This window comes from Eulemur rufifrons, chromosome 27, assembly GCF_041146395.1.
Source record: "Eulemur rufifrons isolate Redbay chromosome 27, OSU_ERuf_1, whole genome shotgun sequence".
In the NCBI taxonomy this organism is placed as follows: Eukaryota; Metazoa; Chordata; class Mammalia; order Primates; family Lemuridae; genus Eulemur; species Eulemur rufifrons.
This window is the reverse complement of record NC_091009.1, coordinates 9,418,893-9,435,310: the sequence shown is the minus strand read 5'-3', so window position 1 is coordinate 9,435,310 and position 16,418 is coordinate 9,418,893. Positions and strand designations below refer to the sequence as shown.

Sequence of the window (16,418 nt, the reverse complement as noted above, 5' to 3'; positions counted from 1 at the left end):
ATCGTATATGAAGATTTACATATGTGAAATGTTTCTTTCATGGTATTGAAAATCACCAGCTTATGACCTTAGAATTCATATCTGTTTCAAGACAACTACACCTAAGTTTGAGTAAGTAAAAATGAGTGCCTTGTCTAGAGCTCCTGTGACTTACTTCAAGAATGAGGATTTCCACAGCCTAAAGAAAATTATACATATACTGGTGGACTTACTGACTGAGGATGTTTCTAGAATATAACCACAAACACAAGGCGTCAACTAATTAAACTCTGTTCTATTAAACTCTGTTACCATAAGTTAATCATATTTTATTATAAGTCATAATGTAGTTTCAGAAGTAAAACCTGAAAATACTTCATATATGCATTAGTTTAAAAATGCAAATATAAGTCCCGTTACTTAACAGAAACATATTTTTTCAAAGTAAGATGGTGATTTTTTTAATCTGAGCCCTTCTTATGATCTTAGAAATCTTTGATTGTTGTGATCTTGCTGTTCTAACATTTGGGATGAAAAGAAAAATATGTTGCTGGACAAGGCGATGAAATGAAAAAAGACAACTGAAAGAGATTTGACCTAATTATTTCAACAGGCATAATATGTTTTACATTCATAAGAAATGCCTTTCAGAAACAATGTCAATGCAATATGCCACATGAAGGTGTTGGCTGATCATTTTAGGAAATTACATGATCTTATAAAATAATAAATCAAGTACTTAAATATGAAAAAAATATTAATTTTCTATATCTTACATAGTCACCAAATCTGTATATTAGAGTAAACATGTATGAAAGATAAAGTCTCTAATAATTACTTTCTGAAAATAAATACTAAAGACATAAACAATAAAAAAAAAACAGAGAGCTATTCTAATCCCTGATTTTGAGATTTTCTAACCTCTCACAGATAAGGGTTAACTTCCTGTGGAAGAATTTAGATCCATTATATTGGATAGATAGGTAGATGTCATTCTCTGATATTTAAGAAAATAATAATTGGACAAATGCAATATCTTAATTTACTAAGACTAAAGAAATCCTAATGAGTAGACAATTATTTTTTTTTACCAATCTTTCGTCTCCTAATGTTTTGTTATGAAAGTAAAATCATGTAGTTCTCAATGTCTCATAGATGCCTTTAATAAGTAGTTGTTTTCTCCTCTGATAACATAGATAAAATTTTCTTCCTAAATGTAGTAGAATATCACTTTACTTTAAAATGTTCTTAATTTGCTTTTAACATAGCAGGATCATTATAGAACCAATACATATGTCTGTAAGAATATGTATTACTAAATGCAAATGCATTGAAATGTATACCTCAATGTAAAATCACATTGTTATTATATATTTATATTTTAACATAAGCGAAATATTATATAGCATAATTGTTTAAAATTTAGCTACATGTGACATAAAAAATTAATGATCTCACTCTGCAGATACTTCATACCAATCAAGTATATATTGTTCATTTTATAGTAACTGTCAGTGATCATAGGATCATTAGAAATGTATAAAGTTTTCATAAGCAGTTATAACCTAGCTCAGGGATAAAAGGGAACATCACAACCTATTTTTTGTAAATAGACTTACTATCCATTTATGTTATTCAAGCTACAAAGGTAAAGAGATTGGAAAAATGAGGAGCACAGAGCTAATGAAGGTCTTCAGGAAGAGAATCTCGTAAGAACTAAACAGAACGTATGGGCCTTGCAAGCCATCCTCAAAGTTTTTTTTTTCTTTCATTACCTTTCACTATCATGATCCAAATAATGTCTTTCATTCAGCCTGAACCTCTAAAAACATGTCAAGCCATGTTTGCAACTCACAGCTGATTGACCAATAAGCCAAACCACAACAGTAACACACACGACAACACCTCAGACCTCCAGATAGAGACGCCAATAGATTTCGGAGACAGGCCATGGCATCCGTTTGTTTGACAGACAGTTAAAAATCCTCTTGCGGAATGCTAAAATCTAAGACATTCTTACAATCTTAAATTCAACTAGCCTCACCCAATCTGTGAGGAAAACCTGGCCAAACCAACAAACACAAATAAAAATGAATGAACCAGGAATCATAAAATACTGACTGTTTCTGCTGCATTTCAGAAAGAAAATCTTTAGTATTTCTCATTTTATTTTGTTTTTAAATAGAATAAGTCCTTCTTTAGATTTGTGACAGTGCTTTGGCTGCCTGGACTAAGGAATTTCTTGTTTTTTTTTTTTTATTTTAAAAACACAGCAATAATTGTGTGATGTTTCATGCGACTTGTTCAGGAAATCCGGTCTCTTCTGCAATATACATTGCTGATAGGGTTTATAAATTTCTTATGATGTTGTATGAAAGACTACATACAGACCTGAAGCATAGTGCCCTCTGGTGCACATAGAACATAAAATAAAATATTTATATAACCATATCTACCTAGATACAGACATACAAAAATGCAAAACAAAATTTGCCTCTACATAAATGCTAAACCAGTAACTGGAAATTATAAACTTCTATCGCTAAGAATCAAACTGAAATGATTACTTTACATAAAATATTCTTTATGGCACAGATCAATACAATCTAATCTATTCAGGCAACCACTTGTACACTCCTCTATTCAGTGGATTCCCTGGACTTCAGGACAGCAGGCAGCATTTGTTGGATTTAATATATGACTCTTTTTGTGTAACGTATTTAGATTTCAAATATAGAAGAGTGACAAAAGTTAAAGGTCATATATCTTAACCTCCTCCTTTTCTTTGGTCTTTTCTGTCATGTCCTGTTTATCTGCTATTTGTTTTATTTTATTGCTGTTTCCTTTAGCTCCTGAATGCACAATTACCTTTAAGCTAAAAAGGGATAAGGTGACTGACTCAACTTCTCAGTGACTAGTGGAAGATAGCATTGTCATTTAGGCTAAAAAAGGTAACATGGCATGGTATAAGGTAGAAAGGAAAAGTGATTTAAGCAAATTCATTTTTAAATTGTGGCTATTTAAAGTGAGAAACTCAGCCTCCTAGGTACACTGGCATTTACTAGCATTCTACAATTTGGGAGTGATACACAAGTGGTCACCATTATCTATTTTTTTCACAATATATTACATCTACAAGAAATATTCTGAAATAGCAAGAAAACATTGCTTTGGTGCATGGCAAATAATAACCCTTTCCCATCTGCAACTTTCCCTTAGAGAAACTTATTTACACACAACCTTCAAGGATGATATCGCTGTAATTGCTTTCCCTTTGCTTCATACCTGTATATCTTGTATCTTGTGCTAAATCCCTGCCGGCTTCTGTCCACAAAATCTGTGTATTCCTGTGAGCGGTGGAAGGGTCCCTTATCAGAGAGGAGCCAGTCGAAGGGGCTTGTGGCATGCTGATCCGAAACAGCAGCAACCGCTAAAACCCAGCAATGAAGACTCAGTGCTATCCACTCCCATAGAGCCATCAGAGAGAACAATTCAGCACCAGCTCTGCGCCGCCATATCATGCTTCCACTGGGGACTTAGAGCCTTCATTCTCTTAGCTTTCCCTCAACACCTAGACAAAATACACAGGCAGTTAGTTAATCCTTGGAAGATTCTTTTCTAACAGTTAAGGGGCTGAGGTGGGTCATTTTCTAAATTTTAATCCAATATCATTATTTTAAACTAGATGATAGTAAAAGAAAATAAGATGCAAAACAAATTTTTCAGAGGTGTGTTTCTTTTATATTTTGTGCTCCTTTTTTACATTAATGGAAAATAAGGCCCTGAGTCATAACAGGCCTTGTCGTGACAATGTCCTCTAGCAGATTACTAAAGCCTACTGAGCAAGAATCAGAAGTTTCAACTAATATTCTTTTTTCTGCTTAAATGTTTTACAAAATTGGACACCTTGAGGGCTGGGCACAGTGGCTCACGCCTGTAATCCTAGCACTCTGGGAGGCAGAGGCAGGAGTATTACTTGACCTCAGGACTTCAAGACCAGCCTGAGCAAGAGTGAGACCCCTGTCTCTACTAAAAATAGAAAAAATTAGCTAGGTGTGGTGGTGAGCACCTGTAGTCCCAGCTACTCAAGAGGCTGAGGCAGGAGGATCGCTTGAGCCCAGGAGTTTGAGGTTGCTGTGAGCTAGGCTGATGCCACGGCACTCTAGCCCGGGCAACAGAATGAGACTCTGTCTCAAAAAAAAAAAAAAAAAATTGGACACAGTCAACCTAAATATTTAATATGTTTAAATATTTCATAAATTTTATTGCTAATTTTGATACTAAATATATTTGTTAATTTATAATTATTTTAGATAAATGGTGCAAAAATGAATTAAAGATATTCATGTAGTTATATCCATAATCTAGATAAACTTGGAATAAAAATGTAGGTCTAAGAATATATAAATATATAAAAATAAGTGTGTGTATATTGTCCTATCTATCTAGATAGTGAGATAGAGAGAGAGAGAGATGATAGACAAAGAGACCAATCGATGGGCGGATAGATGTGTGGGGGGCAGGCGGGAGTGTGGACTGGTGCATTTGCCCAAGTATTTTTTTCCATTATTCTCTTAGGGACAAACAGCTTCGCTGATTATTTAAACAGAATCGTAATTAAATTGTTTCCAGGGCCTTTAGAAGATTTAAATTTGCATCTGTGTTTATTCATGAAATAAATAGTCATACCTGCAAAATTCATATACACAAACTAAGACAATGCAGATTATTCATAAACTATGAAACTGCATACATTATATTATAACCATTTTAAAATAAAATAACAAGATATGTAATCCCGTTATGGTATGGTATAAGGAACTTTATACAAGCTCTTGATGCAAGGTCTATATGTTACACAAAACAATTCTAAAAATATTTTAATTCAATTGTACTTTCCATCCTCATCACTCTTTTCAAATAGTATTATTCATAGCATATAGAACTATAGAGCATAAAGATTCTGACTGAGAAAGTTTTAGTTATGAAAGTTTTTAGTCAGCAAAATCTCTTAAGAAAAAAAATCAAAATTCACAGTATTGAGTAAAATATTTCAATGACAGTACCTACCATATTTCTCTGGTGTTTGGACAGGGATCTGATAGTTTTAACTTGCTTCTGTAGCTATAACACTACAATTTGTAATTTAATCCTAAACTATTCCTATATGACAGATATAAAGCAATTATTTTGCAACTCTAAACTATCTCAAAACAATGATACAATGAGTGACCTAGATCATCAGAGTCACAGTTTCACCCATTACAAAATTAAAAGGACATTACCCACATATTATATAATTTGCCCCAATCATAAATTGGTCCGCTATGAGAATTAAGAAATGCCCTCTATTGTAAACAACAGAGGAAGTCTTACAAGTGAAGACATTTTAAAGTTATCATAAAAAGGAATAACATAATATAATAGAAAGATTTTGGAGTAGGAGTTAGGAGATTTTGGACCTTCATCAATTATATATATAAATGTAGCACTGACAAATGATTCAACTCATAACTTCATAACTTTCAAATCTGCTGAAAAAATAAGCATTTTTTTACATACTGTTTTTCTCATATTGGGACTATACCATTTGTCTTCACATGAACATAGTTTATCATATTTATAAACTTAGAATTATTCTTATATGTATTGGTAAAGTATAATCCCCCTATAACTAATAAATATTGCTCATCTCTGTTAAGCACACATATTTTTATTCTGCTGATCATGTATACATTCAGATTAGCAAAATTTCATGGTTGTTGCAAAAAATTATATTTTCTAAATTTCAATGAGTTATTTTTATTTCACAAAGAAAGGCAGAATAAATTATTCAAACATACTGCCTGTTTTAAGTCCATATTCCATATCTAATCTGAAAGGAAATTACTTTTAACTCAATCAAACTCAGAGAAATACCACCTAAGTAGAGCTCTCTTATTACCAAACATAAATGTGAACAAGAATGTTACTGAAAATATTCAAACAAAACTTATTCCATCCTTCCTAATTAGTAACTTGGAAAACAGCTCTTTGAAAACAAAGTCAAATTTTCTCCAAATCCAACAACTAATAAGTTTATAACATCAAGAGGCAGTACAGACAATGGTCAAGAGATCGGACTCTGGAGCCAGATTGCCTATGTTAAAATCCCAGCCCCTCTCCCGACCATGTAGATGTTTGATCTCTGGAAAGTGATTGAACTTCCTTTGTGCCTCAAAATCTTCAATTGTTGTAGAAGATCACCTCATCAGTCTGTTACAAAAATTCAATGAGTTAATATTTGCATAGTACCTAGAATAGTGTCTAGCATATGGTAAGGACATGAAGTGTTTTAAATCATATTTTATACTGGTATGAAATCATGCAATTATATACCATAAAATTAAATCCAACTCTTTGTACTCAAACACATGATTTTGTAATACATAAAGTGTTATAAAAGTAGGATAAAATTGACGTAGATGGCATTTAAGGGCCTGTTCTAAACTTCTATAATGTTTCAATAGGTAATTACCCAGAACCACACTTTTATTGTCTTCTTTATCAAATGTTTTGAAGATGTCTCATGGTCTTCATACCCCCTCATACTTTAAATAAACTATATTGTGCATATTTAAGGTATAAAACATGATACAATATGGTTACTATAGTGGAACAAATTGACATATCCATCATTGCACATAGTTACCTGTGTTAGCATATGGAAAGATGGAAAGGTTTTCTTAAATTATGTGTAGAGAACTACTTAAAAATATTACTCAGTAACTACTACCTAATAATTAGATTTTAATTATTTCTGTTTCTTCTACTTGTGATTTGGGTACATTTTTCCACTGCTGTTCAGAAATAAATTTTTCTGAAAGAAAAGTTTGTTAACACGTAGGAATATCAACCCTATCCAAATTTAAATTAATTTGGGGGATCTCTTGAAATCCTTATGTTTATAAGAAACTTTTAAAGAGAGTTATAATAACTAAACTAAGATGCTCCACAAAAATTACACTAAAGTAGTCTTTGAGGACTTCCCTTGAAGAATTACAGAATGGGAAGAAAACTTTTTTTGTTTCTAGTTTCCTTATCTCACCATGTGATATTTCCATCTCTTCAAATCTTTAAACCTACACACTACTTTTACCTACCTTCTTATTCATTGCACATATCCAATCCATTCAAAAGTTGTATGCATTCTTCCTCCTAAGAATCGAATCTATCACTCTCTCTCCACCCCCACTTTACTTGACTGGCTCATTCTGTCCCCAACACCACCACCATCACCTCTAAACGAGATTGCTGCAATAGCTTCATAACTGGTTTGCCAAACACCCATGTGACTCTCTTAAACCTGTTCTTTTCATTACAGTCAGAATTATCTTACTAAACATTTAAATCTAAATATGTAATTCCCTTACTCACAATTATGTCATTGCACACTTTCCGCTCTGGGTAATATTAGAACTCTTTAGAATAATTTATAAAATTATCTTCCCTTTCTTAACCCTTCGTCTACATCTTCCCTATGTGTGGATGCCATCACCATTATCAACCAAATATCAACTACTCTTCAGACTTATTGTATATCTCAAATTCACCTCACTATCTCTCTCTCAGGATCTTTGCTTATGTAATTCTGCCAGAATCATTATTTTTACTTGGACCTCTTCACCCGCCTACCTTGATCTATCCTTAAAACTTTAGACTAGATTGTCACTCCATCCATAAAGCTTTCTGTGACCCTTCAAGGCTGGTTAGTCATCCTTTATGCTCCTGTTCCTCCTGTATGATAGCACATTTGCACTGCATACGTTGGTTTGTATGTTTGGTCTGTTTCTCTGAGTGTCTCCCTTCCCCCAGTTAGATTAATTTTGGGAGGAAAGTAATTGTTCCTACCTTAATGACAATGAAACAGTTACCAAAGTACCTGAAATAAAATTGCCTAATCAATATTGGTAGAGTGAATGAATAATATTGATTAAATAAGCACTAAATTAATATATAATTAATATAATATGGCAGGAAAGATTAGGAAAACTCCTTCTGTATGGAAAGAAAAAACAAAGACCTACAGAGAAGTTTATATCTGAGCTAAGCTTCAAGATGACAATTGCTTTGATACTTGAAGTAAAGGAGGAAATGGAGTTTTGAAGTAATGGTTTTTATATCCAAATTGTAAGCATAATAAATAAATGACATGTTCAGATAGTATCAAAGCAAAATATTTTTAATATTAAAACATTTTAAAGACAAGGATATAAGCACATCCTTATTAATTATTAGCTTTGAGCACAATGATAAGAGACTATTATGATCATGCACAACTGTGGAAAACTAAGAACTTTGTCACTTATGTTCTAATATTCATAGTTTCTAAAGGTAGAAACTATATATGAAAGTCAAACACAGACCCTAGTCAACAAAGAGTCAAACATAAATCCTCTTCTAACAGAGGAGCACAATGCATGTTACATTGTGTTGTTGCTCTTGAATTTACAGAATCATAATATAGAAACAGTAATTGAATATCAGTTTCTCCCCCTTCAGAAGGTCATATACTAGGGATAACTTTGAACAAAGTCCTCCCAACTCCACAGGGGAAAAAAAAAAGACAGTGATGATAAAATCATGTGCCATTTCTTCTTCACAACAAAATTAACATTTATTGAGCCCTTTCATATTCCAAGCATTTTACTAATATTTTCTTCTTTCACCTACCAGCAGCAAAGTGTGGCTTACATTGTTATCCCCATTTGTTTGCTTAGAATACTGAGGTTCAAGGTGTACAAACATGCAGCCGAGCAAGGATTCAAGAGCAGCAGTCTTGAAGCCAAACTGAGTACTACATTCTCCCTGTTATACCGCACTACAATCTACTGAGGACTGACTGCAGGTCGAAAGTTATTTATTAGGATTTTTGTTGTCCCTTTTGAATAAAATAAAAATTAGAAATAGAAATTAAAATTGAAATAAAAATTAAAATGGAGTAATATTACCTTAGGCCATTATAAGCAAACCATCTGTGTAACTACATATTATGAGTTTTCATAGAATGTCTGCTTTGTATAATTTAATGTTTTCAATGAAGGTAATAGTTTAAATCAACTAAATGTGATTTAATTTAATATCTTTTAAAATATGTATTGTAAACTCAAAATCCAGAAAACTGTTGTTTTCCTGATTATATGTGTTATTTATTGGGTTGAAAAATCTAGCTATGGTCAATCAAACTGATTTAATTTATCTACCTCTTCAGAGAAATTACAAGATTAATCCAATCAGTTTTCGTTGCTCAATCTTATTATAAATTGCTTTATAGTGCCACTAAAAAAAAAAAAAAAAAAAAAAAAAACCATTCAAGATACATATAACCGACTTGGTGTCTCACAATACGAGACATAATAAAATTTTAGTGAAATGAAATGATTTGTAATATTTTGCTTAAATTCAATCATACAATTTTAATTAGGTCAGTTTCCTCATGTTCTCAAACATTGCAGATAGTGACAAGCATGTAAGGGTCATTTCTAACAAGTATTATTTTAAGGGACAATAGTATGAAAACTTAGGACTACAGATGAAAAAATTATAACACAATTAAGCAGGAAAGATCCCTGAGTATAAGAAAAACAGTTTTAAAAGCATTGCTTTTGTATGACAGCAGTCAATACTCAAGGATTAAATTTGATGAATATATTCAAAAATATATATTAAATGAATAATGAAATTCATTATCTTACATGCATATGCATATGGATTTTTATTTTTGAATGTTTATAACCTGTGTATAGTCTATAGTCAGATTAATAAAAGAATAAGCATTTCATTATTTACTAATTTATAGAAGTACTTTAGTAATAATGATTTGTAGTTTTAGATTTCAAATGACCTAAAATTATTCTTTCTTAAACTACACATTGTTTATTTAAAGGTATTAAATTTTAAAATAGCCTAATGAATTAGAATTTGGTATTTTATTATATAAAAATGTCAAATAATTCACCAAGATATAAAATCTTGCCTACTTTACACAATGTGGGCCATTTTCCATATAAATAGGTAGGATTGTGTCTTTCTCTTTCTATACTCCACTAGGAGTATCGAGAAATAATTGCTTTATCTTTGTGCATCTGTTGAAATAAACAATAATATGTAAAAATAGGAATAAAGTCATTCTGACATTTAGATATCCAAATTATCACTGGATATGTCTAAGGATTATAAGAAAAAATACATCTTTCAAAAAGTAAGACAAATTTGTAAGAAAAGGAAAAGCAAACTAAAATTTAGTGATAACCTCTAAGGCAAAACGGTATCATTCAACTCCAAGCATTACAGAAACATTAATTTATCTAAAGTACAAAAATAAATGGATGCACATTTATGTGAATTAGCAATTCCTTTTGAATGTTAAAGATAAATGTCCTTGAATATTAATAACTACCTTATATTCTTTTGAATAAGGTAGGATGGAAATTATTAAAATAAGGATAGACTGGATAGATTTCCATTCATGAATATTCTAAAATTTGACAATATGCTGCTGTTATCCTCTCCAACACCTTGGTTCATATGAGCAGATTACGAGATTTGCTGGCTGGTACTACCTGTTAGCAATCCCTATGGCCCTTGGCACCTCACATACTATCTTGCACAAGGTAACTTTTTGGAACATCCACTGAATTGAAACTTTTTTTTTAAACAACATTATAGATTGTTTTATTATATCTTCTTATTCCAGCAGGGGATTGCCATTATATGAATTTGTGAGTAAAGCGTTGTTATTGTGCTTTTCCGCTTCTCTTTTTGTTTACCCCTTTTTTCCTCAAAAGAACTGAGTTTCCTTCTTTTTAATCACATTGTACAGTTTGAGGCTGACTTTAGAAATGCATTCTTCTAGTCATTTTACTCTTCTAATCCTGTGTCCCAGAGAGTCCTTCTCCTTATTTATTTTAGCTGATCAGGCAATACAGTGCCTCTGAATTACAGCTTTAAGTCTTCCCATCTTAATGAGGGTGAGTATTCCTCTGAGGAGTCTATACTGGGAAGGAAACTAATCTCCTACCTGATCCTGTCAATACAATCTTGTCCTACCAATAAAGAGGAAGTTAAATGCTACTACCTAACGGTAGAACTGATTAGAAAAATGAAGAGCAGGTGAGTTCCATTCCGTAATTCTGTGCAGCACATAAGGAAAATTATTCTTAAAAGCCCAAGTACAAGAGTTACTGGGTTATCTGATAAATATAAAATATCACGATGTTTCAACATAAGTGATCATACAGCATAGTTTCTTTGTAAGATCCAGATTGTATTAAGTTTAATTCATAAGGAAAGTCATCAGACACTAAAGAATACAGTTCAAATGAAAGATGTTTAGAAAGTATATTTGGAATGAAAAATCTAGTTTTAAAGTAAAATTTGAGGAGTGCTTTGATGTAGATTTTTTCCCTTGACCCATCTCTAGTCAGGCAGGCTGCTTTTCCTTCTTTACTCAGATAAGCCCTTACTTTTTGGGCTTCTGTTGTTCAGCTCTGCATTGTCCAATTTTAGCAAGAATTCTGCTAAGTCATTTTTAGCAGAATCCTCACCCTCAATATATGATCCCCCTGGATATCTGACTGGGTTTCTCATCTTCCACCATCCCCCCGGTGATGTCTGACCGCCATGACTGTCTTCACCAAGGATTCTGTTAGGTCAGTTTAGCCAGGACACCCTTCACCCCCTATGTTTCCTCTTAGTAATTTTCTATCCACTGATTTCCACCCTACCGCTTGGCTGTAAGTTCTCACTTTTCCTTATTATATTCAGAGCTGAGCCAAATATCTGTCTTCTACTTACAAGCTCCAGTTGTAGCAAGCCCCCCTTGAATAAAGTCTGTTTCCTTAGTCTTTAACAAGCATCATCAATAATTTTTAACAATTTCAGAAAATGTATTATAATTAATATTTTCATTACCAAAACAGTGAAACAGAAAACAGGTTAAAATATAGATTAACAGGATTTACAGAAATGGAGTAGAAATAATGTTTGCAGATACCAAGATTTAATATTGTTACTGTGGCCAGCGATATAATTTTGCCTTTCCTGGTATAGTCTGGTAATAAAAAAGCATGCTAGTTTGTGAAGAGAATACAATATTTTTTGCTATTAAAATAAATTTGTCACGTAAATGTCAATTTAAGGAAATTTGAGAAAAATAGTTAATTCAAAAAATGTATTCAACGCATACTGTGTGAAAATCTATGCAAGTACAAAGATAACTGACATTTTGCCCTTGCCTTTATGGACAGTGGACTTAGTTTCAATATTGCAATGCTTTTTTTGTTGTTTGTTTTTAGTAATAATCCTGAATAAAAACTTAAAGTATAACACTTGTTCAGCCAGGGCATTCATACTGTTCTGAATAAAGGCTTACTAATATAATCTGAGAACAACACTCAATAATAGGATAAAGTTAAGAAATTTTGAAGTTTGGTAATCAAATGGACGATAAATGTCTTGTTTTATAACAGGACCAAACCTTACCCTGCAGTTAACCAGGCCTACAAGGTGAAAAGAGATTTTTAATTAGAACTTATTTTATTGGGAAGCATAAATAAGAGTATGTCTTCTAAAGTTACAGACAAAGGCATTAATACATTTAAGGAACTTTCAAAAAAGGTTCAGTAAACGTTTTTTCAAAAAAAGTTAAAAAGAGGTCCTGATTATTTAAGCCATAGGGAAAACTTTTAAAATTTCAAAATAATAATCTTCAGCTTCTTTTTATTCATTTGTAAAAAAATGAAAATGTTCAATCTTTTTTAACTGAGGAGTGTGTGGTTACAAATATTGTTAGTAGACTCCTAAACTTGTCCTCTTCCTGGTTATAGATGTCATTCAATTCACAGGATAATTCCACTGTAGTTCAGGCAACATGAGGCAAGAATTTGTGTCTGTTTTATGCACTGATGTATCTGTATCACCAACAAGAGATCCTCACGTGTAGAAGGCACTCAATAAATGAAATGTATTAATAAATGGGTGAAATAAGAAAATTAAATTTGTAAATTCGTATAATGTTAATCCGATTTTTCATCAATTATAATTACAAAAATTAAAAAAATAAAGCATTTTAAATATTTTCATTTAAAAGAAACTAACACTTTTAGGGAAAAAAACGCAATAAGATATCAACTAAATCATCACTCTGAGAATTGCTATTACTATTTTCAGGACTATTTTCAGTCCTGGTTCCTCCATTTCTTTTTTTTTTTTTTTTTTTTTTTTTCAGACAGAGTCTCACTTTGTTGCCCAGGCTAGAGTGAGTGCCGTGGCGTCAGCCTAGCTCACAGCAACCTCAAACTCCTGGGCTCAAGCGATCCTCCTGCCTCAGCCTCCCGAGTAGCTGGGACTACAGGCATGCGCCACCATGCCCGGCTAATTTTTCTATATATATATATATATTTTTAGTTGTCCATATTATTTTTTTCTATTTTTAGTAGAGATGGGGTCTCGCTCTTGCTCAGGCTGGTCTCGAACTCCTGACCTTGAGCGATCCACCCGCCTCGGCCTCCCAGAGTGCTAGGATTACAGGCGTGAGCCACCACGCCCGGCCTTCTTTTTAATAATTATCCATTAATACTCTACATAGAAAATAATATTTATTGACTTTTCTCTATAGCAAAGAATTAGACAACCCTGTTCTCTCCAAGAGAGTTATATTTACAATATCAAAATTGGAGATGTGTGAAAATAAAACGAGTGGTCAAGCATTAAATTTGATTTACTGGATTAATTAAAACAAAATGTACTCCAAATAGCAAAAACCCGTACGCATTTTATGAGCAATGGTTATATCTTTTCCTGACTATGTTCTCAAAATTTACCCCAATGTTCACAATTCATCAGACATATTTTTAAAAAGAGCCAAAATTAACAACAAAACAGAGGTGACCTACAGAAAGCAAATCAGACCAGCATCAAGTATTTAAATCTTTATGTGCTGTTCTCCAATACCTCGTGAACCACCATCTAATAAAGCATGTCAGAACTCTGGGTGTTTCTAATTAAACAATTCCTCCTTAGCAATGAACCTTAGCACAACTTACCCAGTTGACAGAGAGGCTGGGATAGCCCATATTTTTACACAGTACTTAGCCTTACAATGCCTGGTATGGTAATATATTCTGGCTTGTTTAACTAAGCTTTTTTTCCCACAATAAGCCTCTGTTTCCATCACTGTTCTCAAATCTACAATTTTGAGAGCACTGGATATTTCCAAGGCTCACTCTTGTAAATATATTCATTTAACTTCTAAAATAGTCCAAACTTTCTCCAAACTCAATAGTGTATGAGATACTATTTCAAATGAAATACAAGGTAAATATTTTTTTAAAAATCTATACTTTTGAAGATAGTCCTTATATAAAGAGAACCAGCCAAATTTCGAAGACAATTATTATATAAAACAGAAAGAATGAATATTACTCTGACATATAGAGACTATTGAATATTAGCTATATCCAACATACCATGTACACATTATGTGGTAATTTTTTTAAATCACGCTGTCTGAACTTGTCAGAAATGATCTTCTGAATGATAATCACAGGAATCACTATTATTTGGAACCAAAATCTGGTAATAGATAAATTTTAATGAACAGTTAATGATTGTCTGTTTTCAAATGCTGAGCAAATGGTCATCTTCAGCTTAGATTTATGTAAATTTATATCAAAAAGATAGTAAATCATGTCAAATTTTTATCACTTTTGTGATGAAAGAATAGTGTGATAATAGATTAAACTTTTGTATACCTTAATTACTCAAGATTATTTAATAGAACAAAATATTTTAATAATCACAGAAGTTTATATTAGAGTTGCTGATTCAAGAATAAATCAGAACTGATTTTATTAAATATCAGGTTTAAAAAGCAATAATGACATGAGTGATCTTTCACATTAATTTTGGCCTATATTCACGATTGTGATTTTTTTGCTTTTTGTCTTTCAAATGGGTTGAACAAGAGATATGTTAAATTTCTGCATGCCATGGCTGGATGAAAGAAAGATACAAAGGAAAATCTGCCAGAGTTCACTTTAAAAGGAAACACAGATGCTCTGAATTATTTTCCCTATAGTTATGTTACTATTCAAACATAGTTATTCTTACTTTTTAGCCAAAATATACGTCCTTTATGTAAAAGCTCTTAAACAAAGAGTAATGTATTGTAAAAGTGTGTGTGGTTTGCAGGGGGAGGCTAGGAGGAGAGGAGGCTTGTAAATCCATAAACTATGACTCCACTCATCAGGGAAATGCAAATCAAAACCACCATGAGACATCACCTAACTCTAGTGAAAATGGCCTTTATCAAAAAGTCCCAAAACATCAGATGCTGGCATGGATGCAGAGAGAAAGGAACACTTATACACTGTTGGGGAGGACTGCAAACTATTAATAGCACAACCTCTATGGAAAGTAGTATTGAGATACCTCAAAGAACTAAAAGTAGAACTACTATTTGATCCAGCAATCCCACTACTAGGTATCTACCCAGAGGGGAAAAAGAAGACACCTGCACTCTAATGTTTATAGCAGCACAATTCACAATCGCAAAGATGTGGAAACAACCCAAGTGTCCATCAATACATGAGTTGATTAATAAAATGTGGTATATGTGTATCATGGAGTACTACTCAGCCATAAAAAAGTGGTGAACTAATATCTTATGTAAAAATGTGGATGAAAATGGAGGCCATCCTTTTAAGTGAAGTATCACAGTAATGGAAAAACAAATACCACATGTACTCAGTACTAAATTGGAACTAATTGATCAAAACTCATGTGTACATATGGTAGTTAAAATTCAACGGAAATCAAGCAGGTGGAAGTGGGGAGGACGGGATGGGTAAATGCACACCTAAAGGGTACAATGCATACCATCTGGGTGATGGACACACTTATAACTTTGACTCAAGCTATATAAAAGCAATTCATGTAACTAAAAGTTTGTACCCCCATAATATCCTGAAATTTAAAAAAAAAAAATTGAGAAAGATGCCTAAAACATTAGTTTAATCAAAAAAGAAGGTTTAAAATTAATTCTGAAAAATATAGTGACTTTCATTTAAGAAATGCCTCAGGAATCCTTTTTGCTTAGCTATATGGTTTAAGTTTCAATTCACAGAGAAGACTGGATTCACTTCTATTAGTTCACATTAGGAGAAACAATAGTATTGGCTTTGAGTGACTGCAATGACAGGCTGAAACCTTCGATTAGTAGAAACAGGCATATTTTACAAATCTGGAAGTATATATTCCATCATAACTATTTATTCAAGAAAGTGTTTTTAAAGAAAATTAACAAGCTGTTTAAAAAGCTCCCTTGGGAGTTATATTAGCATTTAGGAACAAAAAATAGACTTTCTAGTTGTTACCATTGTTAATTGATAATTGGTAGT

General features: G+C 32.5%; 1 protein-coding gene across 2 annotated transcripts in view; it reads right to left on the bottom strand.

Annotated features, from left to right (window-relative positions):
• BRINP3 (BMP/retinoic acid inducible neural specific 3) overlaps window positions 1-16,418 on the bottom strand; it is a 399,388-nt gene that overhangs the window by 374,296 nt on the left and 8,674 nt on the right. For both annotated transcript variants that reach the window (XM_069459484.1, XM_069459485.1), the window contains one exon: window positions 3,265-3,550. In XM_069459484.1, the coding sequence (XP_069315585.1) occupies window positions 3,265-3,500 (236 nt within the window). In that variant the 5' untranslated portion in view covers window positions 3,501-3,550. Of the gene's footprint in view, window positions 1-3,264; window positions 3,551-16,418 lie in introns of those variants that run through there.